Below are 26,091 nucleotides of genomic sequence, written 5' to 3' on the forward strand. Positions count from 1 at the left end.
AGGTAGACCGGGGTAGGCGTATCTTAGAAACACCCGTTGAGTAGGTTTAGTCATTATTTTATCATTGTATGTATTTTATCCATTTTAAGTATCTTATGGCTTAGAAATCATATAAATGCTTTTACAGTATTATTTCATAATACTCATTTTACTGTACGCACTTTACTTTATGACAAGTATTGCAATTGTGACAATTCACTTCTCTTGCATGAGAAAGAAGACTGCTCAATAAATAATCACTTTTATTGAAAACGCCCGTCTCTCCATTTCTCTGCACTCCTGGTGAAACTAAGCATGCACGATTGACTGAGTAAAATAACTATCTATTGTTTCCGTGAATCTGGAGATATTCCTTATTTCAGGGGGAACAAAGTTGTCATGTTATATGGTTGTCAGAAGCTAATCCCTTCTTGTGAATTCGAGAAAGTTTCTAGGGACCTCTGAGCTAGCTGGCACACACGATTAAGTCTAACATATTCAATAGAGACCTAGTCGACCTAAGACCTACGTCTAAACTATCGTTTATGTTATTCCAATGCGCAGAGCCTATTGGGAATATAGGAACTACACTACATGGCACCCAACGTTTTGTAAGGCGATAATTTAACGCTAGATACTAGAGTAACTCAGTCGTGCTTTTCACACAGACCCCTTTTCCCAAAAAAACTCCAATAGATGTCTGGAGTGGGTAAAAGGTTAATATCCGCCAAAACTTAGTAGGAAGAGATTCCTATGTATTAGTTTTTTGGTTTAGTCAACGTTAAAGGATACAGTGTTCCAAAATATTGTACACCTAATCTTTGTTTCCTTGAAACTTGATCTGCAAACTTTCAGTCAGTAAAATGGCGGAAAGTGACGAACAAAAGGGAGAGAGCTAGACTAGCAACTCAACTTTTGGCGGAAGACACAAGTCTCCAACAGAATGAACCGGATGCAATACTCATCCCGGTAAATGTAAGGAGAACCATAACTATAAAACTTATAGAAAATGGAGTATCATCAAGAGGTGGTACAGTCATATTTGTTGTCGAGGCACATGAATATCGGCAGACAGAGGTATTCTATTCATGGATTAATTTTCCAGCAGCAAATGCTGTGTCACACGCGAGTTCCACTACTATAAAATAGATGAACCTCCAGAGGAATTTGCCCCTTTCGAGGACGTTGAAATTCCACTAACTTACCAGGAGCATGATCTCTGGTTTAATGGCGCCCTAAAACATCAAAATCACATTACCAGGCTCGGTCCACTAGGTAGACCAGGAGCCACATGGCCGGTTCTAGACAGCTATACACCACATCATGGCATTGAAAAAATGTCAGACAGAGAACTTTTAGTTCAACTAAAACAATTAATTAAAATACATGGACAATTTGTACAATATGTCATGAGGACTTTAACAGTCCAACCGGCAATACAAATTCCACAGCACACCCCTCACCAGGGGAACACAAATAAAATTACACCGCAGAATATACAATCATGCATGGGTAAAATACCCGCAAAACGGGAACAAATTCCGTTCTGGTTAGTTAAAAAAAATTCTCAAATAGGAGGCAGTATTTCCTGATACTACCCCTCACGAAAAACACAGAATTCTGACAATCTGCCTACCAATGGGGATTGCACCACATGTGGAGGACTGTGACACTTGGGGAACAGTCTTTGCTTCAATATACACAAAAACACATGGTGTTCCGTCTATGGCGGTTATACCAGATGTACTAAGACAGATTCAAAATGAATACGGTCCAGAACCTGCTTTAAATCTAGGTATGAAGTTACTGAAAGACTTTAAACAGGTCTCGGCTATACTACTAGCCAACATAAAAGGAGAAGCAGCATCTGTGGCGATCCGCCAAAAATTAAAAGAAACAGATATAGCAGACAGCCTTTTGAACTTGCCAGAATAATTGAAAAATCCTATGAAGAATTAGGTAGAGATAGTTTGGGTGGGAAACCACTAAAACCACAACTAACTGAAAATCCTGAAAAAACTTTTATTAAGAATAATCTCATTACTCAAAAAAAGAAGTGGGAGGGTAATAAACAGACCACTCCCAGAGAAAAACATTTCCAGACCAGAGAAAGGTCTCCCCAACGAAGAGATTGATCTCCAGAACGGGGGGGGCAAGTCTCCACAACGGGAGCCCTCTGAGAAAAGATATAACCTTAGAAATAGGGACAATTTGAGAAAACCTGACAGATATCAAGATATTGATACACGTCCCTCTCGATCTTTTCAGACTTCCTCACAGAAATCGGAAAGAAGAGGACGGTCAGAACATAAAGAAGAGCCCGTCAAGTCCAAAGACAAAGAACCTGCTCATCAAAGTAAAAAATTACTATTTCCCAAAAAGAATGTAGCCAGTATCAAAGTAAAACATGCAGAGGATCCTGAGGACACAACTCAAGACCGGAGAATGGGCCCAAACAATGCTAGACAGCGCAGCAGAAGTAACCATAGCTCGCAAGATCCTGATGAATCTTCTGGAGACAGTGGACACGAATTAATACATTCAGGTGGAAACTGCAGACACCAGAGTTAGTGTACCCCATAAATTATATGACATAACATTACGTATAGAGGGGGACAAAACTAGGAAAATAAAAGGTCTCTTTTGGGAAAATCTATCTAAAGGCTATGATAGGGAAAGAGACCAGAGTAAATCGTGAGACAGAGACAGTCGTAGGGAGGGAGGCCGCAAGATCAAGACAGAAGGAAAGAGACAGACAGCGTGACAGAGTCAGATTAAGGCATACAGAGAAGAAGTTAGAGGGTCAGAGACAGGTAAAAGGAAAGAGGTCAACAGAACCACGGGGTTAAAAACAAGCATTGGGCACTTAACAAAATTAACGCGAGTTGTGCGCACGACTGCGTGCGCAACGAAAAAAAGTGGCGTGGACGTCACGCGCGTGCTTGTGCGGGTGAAGGGTGCGGCTTCTAAATGTCTCGGCCGAAATCAGCGCATGCGCTGGATCAGGCCGAGACCTAAAAAGGGCACTCTCCGGCCCCAGTTTTCAAATAATAATTTAAATGTTAATGAACATGGAGTTTGTGCCCTTCCGGGTAAACCTCTGTGACTATCGTTTGTGAAGAGCGGATTACCAACTCTTCCTCTGAAGGCCAGTGGAACGCGAGAGATACCAGGGCAGATCCAAAACAATCACTGGGAGAGCGTACTCAAGATAAAGCAGTTCACATCCTCAGAGTGATCACTTACAGCAGGCAGCAGCAAATAATTCAACTTTTGTAAGAGACGGAGCAGAATCATAGTGAAGAGCCCCTGTAGATGTACAATAGGACAAGAATTCCGTAAAGTGGATTAGTGGTGTTGTGGGATAAAGGGGTTTAGCCTGTAAAAGAGACTGATTCAGTACCACTCTTTCTGAGAATTTTCTTAATACATTGACCTTTAAGAATAGGCAGTTTCATAGCAGCACCAGAATATGAGGAAAGAAGCTGACTGCATGCAGCTTAGCCACTCCAGGATTTGTTTTTTGGACAAAAATACAGGCTGGCTGTTGTCATTGATGCTTTGAGATGTAGCTTCAGCCACTGGTGTAAGGCGGTGTATTAACCAGTAAGGGGTGAATGGGTGAAGTAGAAGCTCTTTTTGGATGACAGGCTGTACATTGGTTAGAAAGACAAGGACTTTACCAATTATACCCATTGGGACAGAGAGGGACTCAAGAAGTGTTTGCTAAGTTTGTGTTTTTTCTGTGTCCTTCCTTTAATATCCCCAAATTAGACTTTGTATATGGTGATAGACATTGGTGAGAAAGCTGTTTGTGTTGTTTCTGTGCACATTGCAACCTTTCACTCTGCTAAACGCCGCTAGGTGGATCCATGCACTCTTTGTAAAGACAACAGAGAAAATAACATGTTGAAAAAAAGAACTTTAATCATGGCAGATAGATGAAAATATTTTTTTTGTAAAACTCTGCATGACCTTCTACTGTTTGTCCGTTTCCTCAACATTGAGTATTATTCTTGTTACATAAAATAACCTTTGGTGTTCACACACAGCACAGAGTACTAGCCACTAAAAGATCACGGCCCCATAACCTTTGGTGTTCACTAACAAACATAGAACCAGGAAGGGACCCGACTTCCATGCAACTATGGAATGTTGGTGCTCATCTTCCTCCTTCTGGTTAATGAATACAAAACCAGATCCTTTTCTGTCCCATATGCCATCACCTATAAAAACCAATGTGGCCAGTGCACCAGAATCTGTCACAGGATACCCACATACATCAGCCTCCATTATGAAGTGATAGGACATCTAGTCAACAGGATCGCTCAACTGTCATACATTAAACACCTATCACTCATTTCATTTTCTTAGTAAGACGCTGCAGCATTCCCAGTCGTTCCAAACATGCATCCACGAGCCGGTCTGTTTCGGTCTCTGCAGGGGACGCCACCGAGCATCCACTGGAACATTCTTGCTGTAAAGCACGAAGCTCTTCCTCCGCTGCAGAAAAAAAGGAAACCCAGAATGTAAAATATTTTATTCAGATCTATCCAGTATCTTACATTGAAAAAATTACAAATTTCTTAAAAACTTTTATCAAGACTATAACATGCATACAGTTTCGCATTCTTTGCGCAGTTTATAAATCGGTCTACGGCCTACCCCCCTTTCTAACCTTGTTCACCAATTCCATCAGATTCCAACTGAGAATTGCGGCTAACAACGCAGTCTAGAATCCTAATCCTTGAGCATTCTTGCGCTTTCTTTCCCCTAACTGCCAAGCTCTGGAACATTCTTACTCTTTCTGTCTGCTTTGGGCCTTCCCTTTCCATGTTGTAACAAACAAATACCTGCTAGTGTCTGCTTCGTACATGTATATAAAGCATCCTTTGCATTGGCTATCAAATGCTGTATGTTTCACTCATTGCTTACTATTGGTTTATGTTCTGTCAATTGCTTTTTGCAGAGTGCCAGATAAATTGAATACAATCCTGTTTCGCAAACAGTCACATTTTTCGATAGAGTGCTAACATATAGCATAGAAAAGACCTGGACCTATTTGTACCATTTAGTAAGGATCTGTGTACATATCATTAAGATGGACGATTTTTTAGCCGCTGTTTTGGTTCCTGAAGAGGAACTTTTACCATGTATATCTTTAGCATCCACATTGCTTAGTATAAGCAGGTGAACACATTATTTCATCATCTACAGTATGCTTCATTTACAGCTATCCATAAGGTGTCAATGATCAACAGCCAAACAGATATCTGTATGTGAGAGACCAGCGTAACCGAACAGATGCTAAATTCTGCAGATATTTATACCCATCTAAAAACAAGACATCTATTTTTGTTTGTAAAATATTTTATTGATTTTTCCAAACAATACAACATGCATACACCGTCCAAATAACCAATCCCTAACACTCCCTCTCCACTGAGGTCACCGGCTAAATTACCAGAAACATATCTCATCCATCCTTTTCAACTTTTTAAAAACAACTTTATGCATCCCCTTCTTTTACAAATCACCTTTTCATGCGCATAGCTTATGTTTATTTTCGTTTCCCAGTCTCTGCATAGGAGCCACAGAGGATCATGTGCCCCTTCTCCCTTGGCTAGGAGAAACCCCAGGTAAATTGATATGTGCTGATAAGAAGATGCATCAGCTCCACTCCATATCCTTAACAATATGGATAGGGTCTCCGGAGTAATCCGGATATCAGTAGCACCCTGAAGTCTGTGTCACCCCGTCTCAGAATTCACCTAGGATCAGGTACTCCAAGAGTGTGTGGAAGAAGGTACCCTTCTGTTCACACCCTTACAAACAGTCCTCATCCAAGATTTTACCTAATGTAAGCAGGAGAGCTCTGGTACAACAGACCCTGAGCAGGATCTTTAGTAGCATCAGTCTGTAACAGGTCTTCATACTACCTGCCTGGGGAATTCCAACGCCTTTCCCTAGTCCCCATCCTCTAAGTCTCCAACGTCCCTCTGCCATCTTGCCCTCAAGCATTCAAGTTTTCTTTGGGTATTCCTCATCGGAGTCTGGTATGCGAGAGAAATTGCTTAAATGAGTATTGGCCGCTCCAGCAATCTGTTCTACAGAGGTAAGGACTTCATAACCTCCACATCCAACGCGATACTAACCTGTAGCGCATGTCTCAGTTGGAGGTACTTGAATACCTGAGAGGGAGGCATCTTGTATTCGGTTTGAATCTATGCAAACCCGCTGGCATCCCATACATCTACCAGTATGCTAACATGTCCCACTTATGGAAGCCAGCAAGGCCAGATAATAATCTCAGTTGTGCGCCCATCAACAAAGGGGTCCTTGGAGTGAGGAGCACTCGGCATCCCTTTCTCTTTGAAGCTCATGCCATACAGCCACTACCTTTTTCGCTGCTGGGGGGGCATTCTCAGTCAGCTCCCCACTGTAGGTAACATGCAAATAGCCCATCTCTCCCAGCATCTCTCTGTCGAATCAAAACACCGGGTCTTCTGATTGTGCATAGACGCAGCCATTGATCACGTTTTAATGTGGCAACTTATAGTATCAATTAACATTAGGCAATGCCCTCATAAGTGGAGCGCTGTAGAGTAGTCAATGCTATTCTTGGGGGGGGGGTGGGGGGGGGGGAGGGGGCACCTCCCATAATTTCCTCAGTAAAGTATCTCATCTTTAAAAACATATTGTAGTATATAGGTAAAACGGGGGAGTGCCACCATCTTAAACAGCGCTGCTCTACCCATTAAGCCCAACATGAGCTCTTGAACCCTTGCCTGCATACACAGTGTAGGGAGCCCGGGTGATTGCTACCACAGTCCCCAATCCTCCTTTGGAGCGTTGGCAGCACCTGACCAAGCCAATCGTGCTGCTCCCATGCGGTTTCCTAACAAACAGCATGGGAGCACAGTCTGAATTGACCAGGAGTGGTGGTGGTGGGGCTCAAGACTGAGCTGGTGGGCAGGTCACTCACAAGCTTGGTTTGATACCGGATTGGAGCTACTGAGTAAAACCACCTTCAGCTTCTGAGGAGTTTGAGAACAGGGGGCAGAAATAATTGGTTCGGATGCTCTTGTTCACACTACCAGTTGGATAATAAGAAGGTCCCACAGCAATTGAGCATACGTTGCAGATAAGGTATTGTTTGCATTTATAATTGTGATTATGTAAGGATTTTACCCGGTTTATGGTTGAAAAAGCATTTTGGACGAGATGGGCCAGGTGGAGAATGTGGGTGTGGCTTCCGTATCATACACAACGGTGGTGGCCAGACTACGGGTCTCTCCGCTGCCGTGGTATACCCCTATACCAGGACTCAACAGCCCTCCATTTCGCCTTCACTAGCGCGTGTTTCGCGCTAAGGCTCTTTTGGGCAGAGACTGATAGGGCAGCAGTCCTCCTCTCCCAGGGACCTACAACTCCAAAAAGCCCCACACTCACCCCGGGCCTGGAAGATTCAGCGACTATTATTTTGCCATCTATGCTTAACTGCTTAACTGCTTGAGGCGCTGGGATCCGAGGTGTTACCGGTGCCACTTAATGCGTGTTGATATCCCCTTACTGTGCTCTGCAGCAGGATGGGTCGAGAAACCCACTGAGCCTTGCGAGTCCCGAATACTGCAACCAGTTTCTCAAGACAAATTCAGCCCGCTGCACTGCTTAACCAAAGCTCCAGGGCTGGAGAGCACTTTAGCTATTTTTTCTCAAATAAACATTTTACAGGTGCGCTGCTACTCCCCTTCAGGGATACACAAGGTTATTGTATTTCTTATTAATGAATATTGTGCTACTGTCAACCAGATTGTAAAGCGTCCTATTGGTTTAATCAACTTAAAAAATTAGCACAATGTGTGCCGATGTCGTTAATGTATCATGTCTAGCGAATGGTCCGCCACAGGACCAGGTGTATTCAAGAATTTCAGGAGCCCATCACCAGTTAGCTGCATACACATTAGGTCTGTATCTATGCAGTGTGTCACCTATGTGCACAACCACATGTTCTTGAAACACCAAGACTGTACGTGTGAACTACAAAAATATCATAGCCACAATGTGAAGTGCCAAACGTGGGGAAGAACAGTACAGATTTACTATTCTTGTCTCCAAACACATGGACTTTGATGATACATGTTGGTATGGTACCTTCAGTGAAGTTATGGATCACAAACCTATATTCAGGATATTTTGTTTATGATGTTTTGTGACATATATTTAAGAGTTGATTTCCCCACAGTACATCATACAAAGTTAGGCACTATAACCAAATTCACTCCAAGTCGCGACTATAGCACTGAACACTGTACTTCATCCTTTTCTAGGCACTGTAATTTAAATGATAAACATTAGCCATTTTATGGTGGTTACAACCACAGACGAGTGGAAGGCTGAGGATGATGTCAAGAACCTAACATTTGGCAGTGGTGAGTTTTCAGCTCACTGAGGTATCCTTTGGCCTGGCATACCACATCTTTTAGTACAATACCCAGTTACACAGGCTCCGACTCCGAAGATAGAAGGTAATGTGTACACACTGTGTCTGGAACGAGTATGGTAAAGAAGGCATGTAAGAACCAGCGGTATCGGGTAGATCCTATGTTTATATCCATATATCTAAGTCTTAGCAGGTGGCCTCCTCGTAAAAACGTTGAACAATAACCTAAAAGAGTGGAAACAGTTGTTACCAGCAGTTCTCTATAAAATTGTGTTTAATGTACACATATACTTTGAAAACATAAGCCACACTGAACCGCCGACGATCTTTATACAAAGTTGTGGGCCAGACTTGTTATCATCCTGAGCAAAACAATCGCGATACAAGCCGCGAACCTGAATTTTGGGAAACATCTGGGCTGAACTACACCCCACAAACATCTTCCTAATGCATTCAAAATCTGTGTGCATTCCTGTGCACAAGAATGAATAGTAATTTGAAAATGTAGAAAGGCTTGCAAGAAACCTCTGCCCCAGCCCTCCCAGTCTTTTGAGGGGTGGTCTAAGCTGGACGCCAGCACGGTAGAAATGCACAGCTTCCGTCGTTGATGGTGGAGCTGGATAGAGGAATAATCAACTATCACCATAAGCACAATAACCTCTAATGCAGAGTTGGTTTACATTTGAAAATCCTGAACGGAATGGGACATCCACCCACGTGCTAGCTGGGTTTCAGAGAGCAATAGAAAAGTAGCCCTGTCTTGTGCCTCTCACCAGTGATGAACGTTTGGGTGCACTCAGTGGGTGATGAGTCCCATTGCCCGAGCAGAAGAGGTGTGCATTCATTCTTCTAGGGGAATCCGACAAAGACTTCTTCCAGTCTTGGGTGCTGCTGGATGAAGTTAGTGGTTTGCTTGTTGGACATGCCTAGATGCAACACCTTGTCCATAAAGTAAGATCCGGTGTTCTGTCTCCATTATCCACTGTTGAACCAGCAGACTAGTGTTCAAAGCCCGCATACACCAATTGATCAAATAGTGTACACCTGAATAAATCATGCTAGCCCAGTGCCCAAGATGTACTATATACAAACATTGTAAACGCTTAGGAAAAGGGCAACCACCAATATAAAAGGTTACATAAAGAGGCATAATGCGGCCTCATGCTCCACTCATGCATTTTGCCTGAGTACCACAATATCAAAACTAACAAACATTGGCGAAGCCAACAGGTCCAGCCTTGGCCACAGACCCTTTGACTTAACCAATAGGGGGGGATGTGCTTTGATGGATCACCTCGTTTCTAAGCAAAAGAACCAAGAGAATCCACTTCCCACCTTTCACCTCTGAACCAGAGCAGATCACCTGCAGTGTCCCCCAAGGCTCAGCCCCACGCTCTTGAACGCATAGACAACCCCACTGGGCAGCATTGCCAGATCACATAGTCTCAACTTAATTTCCTATGCAGATGACACCCAACATATCCTGCCGCAGCCAGATTCATCCTTGGCCTTCCTCAACGAACCCACATGACACCCCACCTCAAGAAATTCTTTGCGTCAGTGGCACAGCCTGCATACGCCAGACAGCAGAACAAACCCAATGCTTACTGTTTCCGAGAACATGCACTAATTCTGACAAACATCGGCAGTTTAGAAGTTGCAATTGCACAAAAATAAAGTCACATTTGTGTCCTGCGTAACCACATACATTCATGATAGGGTATGAGGTTGCCACTTCTTCCCGGAGAAAAATACCGGTCATCTGTTCACGTTTTAACATTCTGAGTTTTTAGTAGAACTTTAAATTAACTTGTCCCTATTCATTTTTTAACATGATATTTCTGTCTTGTGTACTTTAATTTGAGTCATTTGAGCAGCTGAAGAACATATTTTAAGGTGTTTTAATTCTTACATTTTCCATTATAAAGTATGCACTGATAAGTGGAAAACATTCTGACTTTATATGATTTTTCCAATTTTTCTACCGGCCGGACACTACATTTTCAGAAATGCAGGTCTACAGCCGGCCAGGTGGCACCCCAACTAGGGTACATATCTCATGTCATGTCTACCCCTGTATACAAAATTCAATTTCCTGAGTCAACCTCTCACCCAGCCCTTTCATTTCTTATTCATACATCAGCCACATGTCCCCCTGGTTATGGGTCAGCTGTGTGCTTCAGCGGCACCTACAGATCACACTACACACAAGGGAGAAAAATTAGGGAGCCTGCGTTTGCCAACAGAACAAGTAGAGGTATAAGTGTTATCTACAGTTATGGGTTTGATGTGTGTTTTTTTCTTCATTTTGTTTACAAGGCGCTCCCACCTGCAGTGCCCAGTCTCCCAAAAGAACTAAATGATAACAGCAGCAGTTTATTTATATGAAAGTCGTCTACTGGTATTCGAACACACAAGACGCTACCATTTCATAGGCAAAAGAGCAACCACTGCGCTATAGCTGTAGCACGCTGAATGAAGTTCACCATATTAAGCATGTGGAAATACACCTACCACCTCATATATCTAGGACTAAGGGGAGAATGCGAGATAGCTGCAGAAAGCAGCCGGTAGCAGCTTGTTGGGAGCGGCAGGGACTCTCATAAAAAAAAAAAAAATTATACAATGTGTTTCCAAAAGCAAAGCACAAGTAACAAATTATAAAAAAATGAAAAAAATATGTAATACAAATTGGCAGATCAATTATGCCAAACACCTCACATAATGAAATAAAGTCAGTATCGCCTTCGCAGAATAGCCACCACACTATTAATTATACATTCTTGTAGAGGTTTGCAGCATTACTATCTCGGTAAAAAGACCACTGCTCTTTACAATCTAGGTGACAAAAGAATGTGAGCTGAAGCGAGCTGGCTTGCTGTCGGGAGCACCAAAAAACAAATGCACTGGCAAAAGCAAAACTAGTAACCAAAAAACAAAAAATGAAAGGTTCATTGGTTCACAAACCGTGCCACTGTAGTGCACTATTTTGCCAGTGAATAAGAATGTTTGTTGACAAAAAAGGTCACTCACCATGTGAAATGCCAACGACTGAAGTGGGCTGACCCATTGCCCCATGATGTATGTTGTGGTGGGTGGAAGAAAAATGTAAATGATAGCTGAACAAACCAATGGAGAAGAGCACTGATTGGAACCCCCTTGATGTATGTATATCCTTATGTATTTTATATTTAGGAATTTTTCTGAAAATAGAAGTCTGGCGAGACTGCTAAAGCAGACTCTAGGTGTTTGGGAGTCATTAGTTGACAGAGGTTTGCACCCTGTGCAAATGTTTTAGCACAAAGTACCTCAGATTCGTAAAAATCAAAGACGAAAACAGGCACAGGGAGGCGAGATGCCGGAAAACAAAAGTGATTAATCGAATCCTTAATCCCAGTGGAGGTAAGGCACAGTTCCTTATGTTAGGCAGGGGAAGTGTTACGTTGATTCCTTACTGCGAGAGGAGGTGATGCGTCGATTTCCAGACACGGTGCATCAGTTTCTTACTGGTGGGCAACATCGATGAGAGAGCATCGAAATACGATGTGTTGAAATTTCGGACACGCTGTTTAAACGCAGGGGTGGCGAAGCTGGCACTGCGTCAGTTTCACAGTTGCGAGGCAGGTGATGCGTCGGAGAAGGTGCGGGTGCCACAGACGACGGTGACAGTGCTCAGGACTCAAAATGCAGCAATCTGTCAGCTGCCAAGCAGGCTATGCGTCGATTCTCCAGCCGCACGGCGGAGCTGCATCCATTCTTTGGCCGCACTACAGGTGCAGCGTCGATTCTATTACAGGACCGGAGGCTTCAGATTATGCTTCTCAATCTTTACTGCAATAAACACAGCAGCCAATGAAAATGTATATTTTCATAAAAAACAGTAAAACAAACTACATTTCCCATGAGTACACATGAGTATAGGCACGCCCCCATAGTCCATAAGAACCCCTTACGTGCACCCATCATCCTCTTTCTTTGCTGCTCACAGCAAGAGTTAAGTGCACCTATTTTCTGGTACCCTCACTCTGCTTTAGGAGGGGGGTATTTAACTCTTATCAAGACTTATGATATGTTTTTTGTGCTTCATTACTTGACTGCTTGTTGTTTTGATAACATTTAAAGGTTTTACCTTGGGGAATCTGGTTTAGAAGTTGGTACATTCTTAAGGAGATTGTTGAGCTTGTTGCTGCGCTCCACGGCGCTTAGGAGCCTCATATTTGCATCGTGGGCTCTTCGTCGGTTTCAGACATTCCTTTGACACTCGCGCTTCTGGCACGTCTTTTGCACGGTCTCTAACCGGCAGGGAGCCGGTCGCTTTGTCCAGTAGAGCCCGTTGTCCGGTAGCCCTTCGGCGCGCGTTGGGCTTCCCTGATACGCCCTGCACGTTAGGACCAGGTGACTCACGGCCGGCGCGCGCGCCCAAACACAACCAATTTGGGCTTATTTTTGGTTGGATTTTGGTCGCGTTTGGGCTGCGCGCCTCGGCGCGATTCCCAAGCAGACACGGAACGCATTGGCTGTGCGTTCTCCACACCGGCAGGCTCCTTGTGTGATCGCCTGTCTAATCAAGTGTGTACAGGTTGTAAAATAGAGGCCTTGTTGAGTGTGCACACGCTCCTGGGATACTCTGGCCAAGGTCACTGACCATACTGATTACAGCATTGCTGAGGGGGTTTGGGTAAAGTTACAAATTTGACAAGTGTGCTGTGGACTGACCCCCCCCCACCCCCCCCATTACCCCTCCGGAGTGTGGACAGTAGAGGATTGTCCCTGTGAGATATCAATCCAAGCATTATCAGTATGGAAGAGTGGGCCCAGGACCCTGAAGAATACTATGGAGGAGAGGAGGAAATTGGTGATGGACAGCAGGAGGCTGTTTTAGAGGACAACATTGTTGAAGCTTAAGATGCTTCGGTCCAGGCTTCAGTAAATAAAGCCATGGAAACTAAAGTTCCTCAAACTGTGCAGCAGGCACTAGCTGTGGCTCTACGCCCTATTAGGAAACAACTAGAGGGCTTTGCTGAGCGTCATGGGTATGACAAAAAGAAGACACCGAAGACGAGGGAATCCTCGTCTACCGCCACGAGCGCGAATACCCAGAAAGACTGGCCGCATTCTCAGACTCTGGCAGCCTTGCCAGCGACAGGTATGGCAGAACACACCTACGCAGGCGGGAAGGCGAAAGCTAAGCATCCTGCTCCGGTGGATACGGATACGACAACCACCAACACAGACACTGACACAAATTCCTCGGAGGAACCACCTCCTCCTCCTAAGAAGACCAAAGTTGCGCCCAAAGCTTCGGCAGAGCAGGTCAATACTACTTTCACCTTTGATCCCTCGGACATTATGCATCCCCAGTCCTCGGATTGGATTCCACCCCCTGCAGTGTCGGATTACCTCCACGAAAACATGCGGAAAAGCTTCTCTAGAGAAGTCTGTAATCGTTTAAAATCTGAATGTCCACGTCCGGAACTGCCAGACAACGTGGCAGTGACTCCGGAGATCGATGCCAGCATGCTCACCTTCCTGAAGAAATTCTCTAAAGACCCCAAACGTGGGTTGGACTGTGCTTGGCGAGGTTGCCAAGATAAAATGCTCGACGTTGTGGGTCCCCTAGCGAAAATATTGAAGATGGCTTTGGCGGCCAAGGAAGGGGCGAAGCCAGTTGACCCGGACATTTTGGCAGGCTGGACCCAGCGCGCTATCTGCCTCATTGGAAACGCAAACTGTGCGATCTCCTCGGAGAGACGCACGTCCTTGCTCCTAAGAATGGACAGTAACCTGGCTGAGTTGGCAGAGGCAGAGCCAGGTCCGCTGGCGGGTGGTCACTTGTTCGGTGACCGGTTCGTCAAGGATGTTTCGAAATATGTTGGGACATTCACCGCACTGGACAAAGCCCAGAGTGGTATCAAAAGAGCCCTTAACCAGGGTGTTTTCAACAGAGCCAGGCGAGGCGGGGGCCGCTCGTCAGGCCGAGGCTTCCAGCAAGGCTCCCAGCGCGGCGACTATGGTCGCGGAAGAGGAGAGTGGGACTCCACTTTTACCCGTCCCGTAGACGCTTCAACAGAGGTCGTTTCCAATCGGGAAACAACAGGGCGAATTTCAAGTCACAGCAAAGTACAGGCGAGTGTACAAGATAACTCTCTACTGCCCTTGGGGGGGGTCGAACACAACATTGTCTTCCTCAGTGGCAGGCTCTGACTCAGGATGCTTGGGTATTGCAGACCGTTCAGGGGTTTCAGTTTGAGTTTTATTCTCATCCAACACAAGCGTTTCCTCCACCGATTCTCCATTTTTCCCAACAAGATCGCAGTTTGATAGAGGAAGAAATTGCAGACTTGCTGCAGAAGCGAGCGATTGTTCAATGCCTAGGCGGACCTCGCGGGTTCTGCAGCAATGTCTTTATTGTTCAGAAGAAAGGGGATACAGATTAGTGCTCAACCTCAAGGATTTCAACCAATACCTTACTTACAACCATTTCAAGATGGAAGGTATCCATCTTCTTGCGGATTTGTTGCAGGAGGGAGATTGGTTGGTCCGATTGGACCTCAAAAGACGCATATCTGTCCATACCAATTTTTCCTCCACACCGCAGGTTCCTGCAGTTTCTCTGGAAAGGCAAGTGTTACGAATATTTGGCTCTTCCTTTGGGCTCTCCTCAGCACCCTGGTGCTTCACCAAGGTGATGAAGCCAGTGGTGGCCCACCTCAGAGAGAGAGGGGTCAGACTTATAATTTACCTAGATGACATCTTGATCTTGGCTCAGAGCCAATCCACGCTCGAGCAGCATTTGGTCATGACGACGACGCTGCTTCAAAGCTTAGGTTTTGTGATAAATCAGAAGAAGTCGGTAATGGTGCCGACACAGGTGATAGACTTCCTGGGGTTCACGATAGACTCCCAGGCGGCACAACTGTGTCTACCTCAGGCGAAATTGAGGGACTTGAAAAGAGAAATTGTGAAGTTGTTGGACAGCCAGACGGTTACATTGAGAGCGATTGCCAGGGTAGTGGGAATTTTGGCCTCCTTGATTCAGGCGATATTCCCAGGTCTCTATCTCTTCAGCACTGGAGCTCACCTAAATTTGGGTTTATGTTTGAATCCAGTAGATCACAGGATGTATATTGTATGAACTATTATTGTTCTTCATAATTGATGTTGTTTATTATCTATGAACTATTATTGTTCTCTTTAGCTGATGTTTGTAATTTATCATATGTATAAAAACAAATGAAAGAAATTGGAATGGTGGCACGGTTCAAAGTGGTGTATATTCTAAAAATGTGATTATGTTTTCTGTTAACAATAGATTGAATACGGACTATTTTTGCTTATGCGTTGTGTCCCCCACTACCTCAACGTGAGAGCCCTGATGAAGGTGCGCCTGTTCATCTAGGCGGAGCACCGAAACGCGCATTGGCTTTACGTGTGTTTTGGATCCTGTGTCTGGCAACTGGCCACGAAGATCTTCCAGGATCCTATTATTTACTGTGTCACTCTGGTGATTACGTTGAGGAATGTGTTATTCTTTTTGTTGAATGTCTGGATGTGAATGAAAGATACGAGAGGATGTGGTGTGTGAGAGGTGTTGTGGGGTGATGATGTTGAAAATATATATAATATCTATTTGAATATGTTTTAAAACTCTATGAATTGATGTATCAAAACATTACACTCTTTTCATGAAGTCTGTTTTGATGAAATAGAAAAAATATGGAAAAAAGAAAATAAAGATTTTTATATTTTTCTATAATACCTTCTGTGTACCGTGTGACCTCTCTATGACCCTCAGGTGAGCTCCTTGCTGTGGGTTATTTAATATGTTGGGTCCCGTTTCGGGCCACTGTTTAATTTATTAGGGTAGGCTTTTCCCTTTAGTAGGATATTCCCAGGTCCCCTTCATTACAGGGCACTTCAGCGCCTGAAGATCAAGCATCTTCAGAGAGGACTATCGTACACGGACTCCATACCACTGTCGGAAGAAGTCCGAACGGAGTTACAGTGGTGGCTCGGTCATGTAGAGGCCTGGAACGGCAGGGCGATCTTCGGATCACAGCCAGAGGTGGTGATCTAATCAGATGCCAGCAGATGGGGCTGGGGCGCTTGCTGCGGAGATATATCCACAGGCGGCAGATGGTCAACGCAAGAACTATCGTTACACATAAATTACTTAAGAACTGCTCGCAGGGTCGTTTGCGATTCGCACGTTATCCCCGAGGCAGACCTCTTGCTGCATCCTCCTGCGACTGGACAATGTCTCAGCAGTGAGGTATATCAACAAGTTGGGCGGCACGAGGTCGTAGCTTCTTGTCCAGATGGCCAAGGACTTTTGGCACTATTGTCTTGAGAATCAGATCTCAGTGGTAGCAGAGTATATCCCGGGGCAGTCCAACCAGGTAGCGGACTGGAATTCCAGGCACCTCAGGGATTACAGCGACTGGAAGCTGCTTCCCCAAGTATTTCAGTGGTTACAGACACTTTGGGGCCCTTTTCAGACGGACCTCTTTGCCTCCAGGCTGACCTATCAGATTCCCAGGTTCTTCAGCTGGAGGCCAGATCCGATGGCGACTGCAACCAATGCCTTTCTCCAGGATTGGTCGCAGGGGATTCAGTATGCCTTTCCCCGTTTTTGTTAATCCCCAGGGTAATGACACAGGTGATCAGACAACGGGCGGAAGTAGTCATGGTGACACCGTGGTGGACGTCGCAAGCTTGGTTCCCCAAGTTGTTGCAGTGGAGCTGCGATCGCCCCCGGCTACTGCCGGACGAGGAGTGGCTGTTGCAGGGCCCTCGTCAGGAGCAGCACCCGTTGCTGTTGGAGGGCAGGCTAACGCTGATGGCATGGAGGCTTTCAGGGAACAGTGGCAATTGCCACGAGTTTCGAGCAAAGCTTCAGAATTCATCAAGCAGGCATGGGCACCATCTACCAGGAAGCGTTATTCCGCGGCCTGGCAAAACTGGGTGGATTGGTGTGTGGGAAGACAGGTGGATCCCTTGGGGGCAGAGTTACCCAACGTGATGAGCAGCTGGCGGTCTGGCTTATCGGTCAGTAAATAATTTCCGTTCAGCCGTTTCTGCGGGGCATGCTCAGATAGACGGGAAACCGGTAGGCATGCATCCGGTGGTTTGCAAGTTACTGAAAGGGATAAGGGTTGCTAAACCCAAATATACGGGTCTGTGGGATGTCTCTTTAGTCATCTCCTTGTTTAACAGATGACCTACTATTGAACTTTTGTATAGGAAACAGTTGTCGGCCAAACTTACCATGTTGCTTTGTCTATCGTCTTGCAGGAGGTCTTCGGATGTGAGAGCACTCGACGTTACAGGTAGAGTGTTTACCCTAGAAGGGGTTTCTTTCTGTATTACAGGTCGTATGTGTAGTCCAATGTTTAAAGGCATATGAGGATTGTACAAAGGCCTTGAGGCCTCAAGGTGGTTCGCAATTATTGATTGCTTTGCAAAAACCTTTTAGACCAGTGGTGGCTGCCACAATTGCCAGATGGCTTTGCTTCATAATGCAAGAAGCGGGTATTGATACACAGATCTTTGGTGCTCATTCAGTGAGGCGCTATGGCGTCGAAAGCTTATAGTTTGGGATCTAATATCCAAGACATTATGCGTTGTGCAGATTGGTCTTCAGAATCAACGTTTAAGACGTTTTATTATAAGCCGTGGGTAATATTACTTCTGTGGTCTTTAAAGAGCGTTAAACTAGCATAATCTGAAGCCTCCGGTCCTGTAATAGAATCAAAAATTTGCTAGCATTCGCGCCAAGAATTTTCAATTCTATTAAGGACACGGAGGCGAGGATTATCCCACCCGGCTTAGTTTACAGTAATAAGCTTGCCCACCCAATTATACAGTGATTACGGTGGTGTTATTTCCTTTCTTTCAGGATCAGATAAGAAGTCTGACTGATCGATGATGGACGGCAGGATGTTTGGCCTGAAACCTTGGTTCTTCCATGTTGGAGGAGTTATGATCTTATTCAAGTTATTGTTGGACTTGGATCGCCTCAAAGAAAGAGGATGATGGGAGCACGCAAGGGGTTCTTATCGACTATGGGGGCGTGCCTATACTCATGTGTACTCATGGGAAATGTAGTTTGTTTTACTGTTTTTTATGAAAATATACATTTTCATTGGCTGCTGTGTTTATTGCAGTAAAGATTGAGAAGCATAATCCTTGCCTCCGTGTCCTTAATAGAATTGAAAATTCTTGGCGCAAATGCTAGCAAATTTTTGATTCTTCAGCTGCACGGTGCTGCGTCGAAAAAACTGGTGCCGAGAGGCGATGCATTGATTTTTTCACTAGATTTATTTCCAAGGACCCCGGAAATGGATTTGGCACCACATGGCAAGTCAGGGCTCTCAGCAGAAGAGCCCAGGTACTGGTAGGTGAAGTGTTTGATGGCAGTTATACTGCTTAACAGGAGGCAAGCATGCACAAATCCTTGCAGAACCTTGGAAGCAGGATGTAGAAAGTAGAGTCCTTTCACTCCCAGGACAGAAGCATCAAGCAGCAGGCTAGCACAACAAAACAAAATGCAGAGTGTCAGTCCCTCCTACAGCATCCAGCTCTTCTTTCTGGCAATATGTCATTTAGTCCAGACATTTTCTGAAGTTATGGGGCCACAGCTCCAGTACTTATACCAGTTTCTGCCTTAGAAGTAGGCAAACTTCCAAAGAAAGTCTTATTAGTGCACAAGACCTTGCCTTTCCTGACCTGGCTCCAGACACATTACGGGGGGGGGGGGGTGTTAGAGACCGCTTTGTGTGAGGACAGGCACAGCCCTATTCAGGTGTCAGTGACAACTCATCCCACCACTGTAGCTCAGGAAGGCCCATCAGCCTATTGATGGCCCATCAGGATATGCAAGGCACACCTTTGTTCTCTTTGTGTAACTGTCTACAGTGAATGTACCAACTGTCGACCAAACCAAGATGTGGATTTCACAGACAGGCAGAGACACAGAACGGTAAAGCAACAAAATGCCCACTTTCTAAAAGTGGTATTTTCAAACATTCAATTTAACAACCAACGTCACCATAAGATGTACTTTTAAATGAGGAGTTCAGACCCCAAACTCCAAATCTCTATCTGTTCCCAATTGGAAAATACACTTGTAATGTGCTGTGAGGTAGCTCCAATTAAAACCTATGGGAGAAATAGGCCTTGCTGTAGTGAAAAAAGAAATTAGCAGTATTTCACTACCAGAAAATGCGGAGAGGAGGAGAAATTGGGGAGAGGAGTTGGCCTAATGGCTAGGGCGGTCGACCTCGAATCTGGGGAACTAGGTTCGAGTCTCAGCAATGACGCTGAACATCCTGTGATTCCGGGCAAATCATGTAATGCAACTGGTGCTATATAAAGCGTTCTGATACCCGATTCTGGTCTAGTTCACTCTATATAAAACTCTGTAAAGTAAAAAATAAAATGTAAATATAAATGTCCTACTTTTAGAGACATGGCACCCTGACCATGGGGCTACCTTGGTGCCTTACATGTAGTAACAAGCATTTACAATGCAATGGTCTCGGCATTATTAAAGGTAGAGCTATTGGCATTGCTCATGACCTTTTTTAAATTTTTTTTATCATAAATAAATGGCATTGTCATTAACATTGCCAATAGCTTAATCGTTAAATAAATGGCATTGTCATTTACAATGCCAATAGCTTAAACGCTCGCAAATGCATGACCTATTGCATTTACACCCACACACACAAAGCTACCCACACACACATACAGAGCCACCCACAGAGTCATTCACATAGACCCACCTACACATGGATATTAAACATTTGAAAGCCATGTTCCTTCTGACTTGAAACACCCTCATAACTGCTAGTGACGTCACATGACGAAGGGTGTAGTTAGATGGTAAGGAGTCTCAGTTGAAGACCACAAAGGCAACATTGGACACCACACAAGCAACTTTTATTTATGTTTCCTAAACCAGTGGACAGTCTTAAAATCACTGCAGAGTTTGTTTCACTGTTCGTAAGAGGAGCCAAGAGAAGCAAAATAATACTTAATTTTTAATAATGTAAAGCGTCCCTCTACTGAATAAAGGGTTGCTGTAGAGAAAGAGGTAGCAACAGAGAAGGAAGGTAGTGAGAGGAGAGTTAGGGAGGTGGAGAGGTGAGGCTGCGAGTAAAGGTTAGACAAATTGAGAGATTACCTTGTGAGAGAGGTGGGGTACACAGATAAGAGTGAGTGACGAGAGGAAGAGAGGAATTAGATGGAGATGAAGGGGGTGGGGTGGGGAGTGAAAGAGTGGGACTAGAAGGACGGGGAGAGGTGAGGTAAAGTGAGATGAAAAGAGGAGAGCTAAAGGAAAAGATGAGATTGAGAGAGAGAGAGAGGTGAGGGAGTGAGATGGGAACAGTGCAGTGAGGTGCAAAGAGAACTGTGACACAGTAAGGTCATGATAGTGAGTGACAGAGGTCAGGTACATAGAAGTGTACCTGCGAGAGGTGAAGGGTGCTGAAGAGATGTGAGAAAGCCAGAGGCGAGATGGGAGTGGGTGCATGAAGATATAGTGGGCGTGAGTCAGAAGACCTGAGGTAACCTAAGGACAGAGGTGTGAGACACAGGTTGGTGAGGCAGAGATGGGGGCTAGAGGGTGGTACAGAGAGGGGACACTCAAAGGTAGATAGAGAAGAGCTGCAATTTATTTATTGTGAGGTAGAGAGATAAGGTAATACAATATCGAGAGGTAGAAAGATGAGAGAGCCAAGGTAGAGGGAGATGATGTGAAGAGTAAGTTAGTGGAGGTAGACAGAGGTAAGTAAACATTAGTAAGGGTAGGTAGAGGAAGATGGCGGAGAAAGAGGTGTGGAAAGGGGGAGATACATACGTAGGGGGTTTGGAAGAAAATGATAGAGGCGCAGAGGCAAAGGAGAGAGAGTGGTGAGGTAAAGTAAGGATAGGTAGAAAGAGCGAGAGTCAGGGGTAGAGGTACGCAGAAAGAGGTTGAGCTAAAGAGAAGGGGGAAGAACCAGAGATCACTTTATCGCTGGTGGGAGGTTGGGAGTGGGCTCTTGGAAAATGGGAGGCCTGTGCCCAGGCTTAAAAAGCCTGTGCTTACTTCTTCCGTCTACGTGGAAAGCTGAAAAATAAACGCAATAGATCTAAAAATGTACAAAGCTGAAGCCGACGCTGAAACAAGGCCCTGTCATAAAAGGGCAAGAGAGAGGCCTGCAGACATCCAGTGTGGCGGAAAGGGCGTCACAATGTTGGGCGGGCCCCAATACTTTTGCAATAATAGTGTTCCTTTTGGAATGCCCGAAGTGCAGGTTTCCAACACGTCCTTAAGTCCCAAAAACACTTGATGCAGCGTGTCAGCAACTTCTTTAGTGTCAACAACACGGGATGCAGGGTTTTAGCAACTTTTGGCCAGGTTGGAGCAGGCTGTGCGCTTCGTAGCGCTATGGTGCGCTTCGAACGGGAAAAACAAAGGCCCTACCGATGCTCACGCATCTCGCGGTACGGCGCGTACTGCTTGCAACACAGAGACTCAGGAGTACGCGGCAGACAGTACAGGCGGTTCGCAGCGCACATATTCGTTCTGTCGATGCGATGCGTACAGTTCTTTGCTTTAAAATCACAGCGTACAGTTCAATGCTTTTGGTCTTAGCGTACAGTTCTAATGTGCCCAGGCAGAGGTACGCGACGTACCGTTCGCCTGGGTCTCAGGGCACAGTTCAATATTAACCTGGTGTACACAGCGTACAGGGTTAACGTGTAAATCAGTGCAGGGAGCGTACGCAGCGCACAGCTCCCAGCGTACGGTTCTTCCTGAATTAAAGAGGACGAAGCGTACCCTTCTCTTCGCGGAGCAGCAGGGGTACGATGCAGCCAGATCAAAGTACGCCGCGTGTGGGTCAGTTTGAAACTTTAGCAGTGGCACACACTCTATGAGAAGCGTACCAGAGGCAGGGAAGTACGGCAGGGGTACGCGGCGCAAACTTGGATCCAGGAGGGGAAAACAAACGTTGCGGACCCCGAGTCCGTGGGGCAGGCTGCTGAGCCAGCAGCGCGCAGAGAGACCTACTGTCCACAAATCACTGCTCCACTGCACCACGCCATGAACACGACCACGTTTCTCCGAGGCGAGGCAGAAATGCCTCGGAGAAACACACGGCCATTTTGGGATTCGGGGGTGTGTTTTTTAGGTTCTTTCTATCTGTGATGTCATCCGTCACTCAAACCTAAAAAACACGCCCCCGAATCCCAAAATGGCCGTGTGTTTCTCCGAGCCCTTTCTGCCTCGCCTCGGAGAAACGTGGGCGTGTTTTTTAGGTTTGAGTGACGGATGACGTCACAGATAGAAAGAAGGAGTAGTTTCTTTTCTGTAACTCCAGTTCTGTAGTAGGGGTATCTCTGTTATAGTCATAATCTAGTGAATAGTCCCGCCCATGTGCGTGGACCCCGGAGCAATCAAAAATAATCTCTTAAAGTGTCGAAAAAATGCAGAACTGCACAGACACTGAAGAGAGAATTTAAAGACATATAATGCAGCCTATAAACAGGCTACACTGTCCAGTACTTCAACTAGCAATTCCACCAAAAATCCACAAAACAGCAAAGCCTGTCCAGATTTCCCTTGCCTTCAGCAAAAACCCCTCTGGAATGATAGAGAGGAAGACATGCACAGACAAGCCCCATAGGCTGCCATTATGTGTCTCAGAACAGGATACTGTGCCTTTAAGAAAACTTTCCAGAACTTCACAGTATCCCAGAATGCCCTGCAGGTCCCTCTTACTTTCAGTTCTTTTTGAAGGCGTAACACGCCAGACCTGTAGCATTCCTTACATGAATATCTTACTCCACCGGGGAGGAGGGCGGGCACTTACGACTATAACAGAGATACCCCTACTACAGAACTGGAGTTACAGAAAAGAAACTACTCCTTCTGTAGTAGGGGATCTCTGTGTATAGTCATAATCTAGTGAATAGAATGGCAAGCCCATCCCCACACCAAAACGGCGGTGGAGAAAAGAGAAATAACACCACTATTGTGCGAACAGATTTCGCAGCGAAGCCTGCCCAACCTGAGCGTCTGCCCTGGCATCAGTGTCCAGGCAGTAATGCTTAGCAAAGGTATGAACCGACTTCCAAGTGGCGGCCTTGCAAATTTCTGCAATCAGCACATTACGGAGCAAGGCTGTCGTGGCAGCTTTGCCCATGGTGGAATGAGCCTTAGGCTTACCTCCTAAGGTCTTATTAGCTTTCTGGTAACACAGTTGTATGCAGGACACAATCCACCTAGAGATGGACTGCTTAGAGGTCGCAAGACCCGTCCTGACCGATCCATAATTGATAAACAATTGGTCTGACCTACGAATACCTTTGGTCTTATCCAGATAAAATTTCAACACCCTCCTAACATCCAGGGAATGTAGAGACCTTTCCGCTGGAGATGAAGGGTTCTGAAAAAACGTAGGCAAAGTTATAGTCTGGTTGACATGAAAATCAGAAATAACCTTGGGAAGAAATTTAGGGTGAGTACGCATAACAACCTTAGCAGCATGAAATACAGTATAAGGTTCATTACAACACAACGCCTGAATTTCACTCACCCTGCGGGCCGATGTAATGGCCACGAGGAACGCCGCCTTCCAGGACAGGTGCTGCAACGAAGCCTTATGAATGGGTTCAAAAGGCTCCTTCATCAAACTAGGCAGCACCACATTCAATTCCCATGAAGGGGAAGGAAGCCTGACAGGAGGGAACACTTTCTTCAAGCCTTCCAAAAAATCTTTGATCACAGGGATCTGGAAGAAGGAAGTCTGTGAAGGGCTTTTCCTGTAGGCAGTCAATGCAGCAAGATGAACCTTAATGGAATGAACATTAAGGCCAGACCGCGCCAAAATGTAGAAGGTAAGGAAGGATGACATCTTCCTTGCACGTCGTTGGGTCAAAGTTCCTGGACACACACCAGATACAAAATCTCTTCCACTTGTAAGCATAAGAAGTCCGAGTGGAAGGCCGTTTAGACTCCTTCAGTATGTCCATGCAATCTTCGGGCAGATTCAAATGGCCATATTGCACTATCTCAGGAGCCATGCCGCCAAACTCAAGGACGAGAGGTTGGGGTGCAACATCTGCCCCCCAAACTTCGTGAGAAGGTCCGGCCTGCACGGCAGCCTTATGTGCGGAAGGATTGACCGGTGTAGAAGGTCCGGGAACCACCACTGCCTGGGCCATCCCGGGGCAATCAGGATCGTCCGTGCCCTGGACCGGGACAGCTTGATGAGCACCGATGGAATCAGTGGAATGGGCGGAAAAGCGTAAACAAAGCTGTTCGACCAGTTGATCCAGAGTGCATTCCCCAGCGTCCCTTGCTGGTAGTACCTGGAGGCGAAGTCTCGGTATTTGCTGTTTTCGGCGGTGGCGAACAGATCTACGTCTGGAGTCCCCCACCTTTCGAAGACTTCTCCTAGTACGTCGTCGTTTATGACCCATTCGTGGTTTTCCTGAATCAGTCTGCTCAGTGCGTCTGCCTGAACATTCTGCACACCTGGTAGATGGGTAGCCGTTATCGTCAATCCTCTGGCCAGAAGCCAGCGCCAGATCGTCTGCGCCTTCCGAGACAGAGTGCACGATCTCGACCCCCCCCTGCTTGTTGAGGTAATACATCGTGGTCGTATTGTCCGTCTGTACAAGCAGAGAGTTGGTCTGGAAGGACAGAAGAAAGGCCTTCAGTGCCAAGTGAACAGCTCTGAGTTCCAGGAAATTGATGTGGTACGTGGACTCCATCTGAGACCACGTTCCTTGAATCTGCAAGTCTCCCGAATGCGCTCCCAGCATTGGAGAGAGGCATCCATCACGATAGTCTGAGTAGGGATGTCCTTGTGGAAGGGAACCCCTCTGAGGAGATTCTCCGCTGAACACCACCACTTCACAGACTGAAGAGCATGCAGAGACAGTCGTATCTTGTCGTCCCAAGATCCTTTCCTCTGGTCCCATTGGTCCTCCAAGCACTCCTGCAGAGGTCTCATGTGTAGCCGTGAGTGAGGAAGATACAAGAGGCCATCGACCCCAGTAGAGAAGACACCGTCCTCACTGTTGTAGATGGAGCGGTCATAAGAGCCTGAGCCTTCCGAAGGATTGATCGCCGTCGCTCCTCCGAAGGAGACACGCTTGCTGACAGCGTATTGATGGTGGCTCCCAAGTATTGAATGCACTGAACCGGGATTGGGACAGACTTGGACATGTTGATGTGCAACCCCAACTTGTTCAAGAGAACGCATGTCTTCTGGAAGTCTGCCTGAGCTTCCGAGAAGGAGGAGGCCTTGATCAACCAATCGTCCAGGTACGGGTAGACAAACACCTTGTTCTTCCTGAGGTGTGCCGCTACCACTGCCATGCACTTCGAGAAAGTCCTGGGTGCAGATTTCAGCCCGAATGGCAGCACTGTGTATTGATAATGGTTGGTGCCGACTTGAAATCGCAGAAACTTCCTGTGTTTGTACGCGATGGGCACGTGGAAGTAAGCATCCTGTAGGTCTATGGCACAAAGCCAGTCCCCCTGTTGCAATTGAGGATAAATCTGATGCAACGACAGCATGCAAAGCTTTTCTCTGCGAATCCACTTGTTTGCCTGCCGCAAGTCCAGAATGGGCCTGAACTCGTTCTTGTCCTTCTTGCGAACCAGG

General features: G+C 45.8%; 1 protein-coding gene across 2 annotated transcripts in view; it reads right to left on the bottom strand.

The window, feature by feature from the left end:
• Nucleotides 1-3,888: 3,888 nt before the first annotated feature.
• LOC147729596 (uncharacterized) overlaps nt 3,889-26,091 on the bottom strand; it is an 82,300-nt gene continuing 60,097 nt past the window's right edge. For both annotated transcript variants that reach the window (XM_086958462.1, XM_086958463.1), the window contains exon 6: nt 3,889-4,482. In XM_086958462.1, coding sequence (XP_086814588.1) covers nt 4,337-4,482 — 146 coding nt within the window. In that variant the 3' untranslated portion in view covers nt 3,889-4,336. The remainder of the gene's footprint in view (nt 4,483-26,091) is intronic.

Source organism: Lissotriton vulgaris, chromosome 2_1 (genome assembly GCF_964263255.1).
Source record: "Lissotriton vulgaris chromosome 2_1, aLisVul1.2, whole genome shotgun sequence".
NCBI classification, from domain to species: domain Eukaryota; kingdom Metazoa; phylum Chordata; class Amphibia; order Caudata; family Salamandridae; genus Lissotriton; species Lissotriton vulgaris.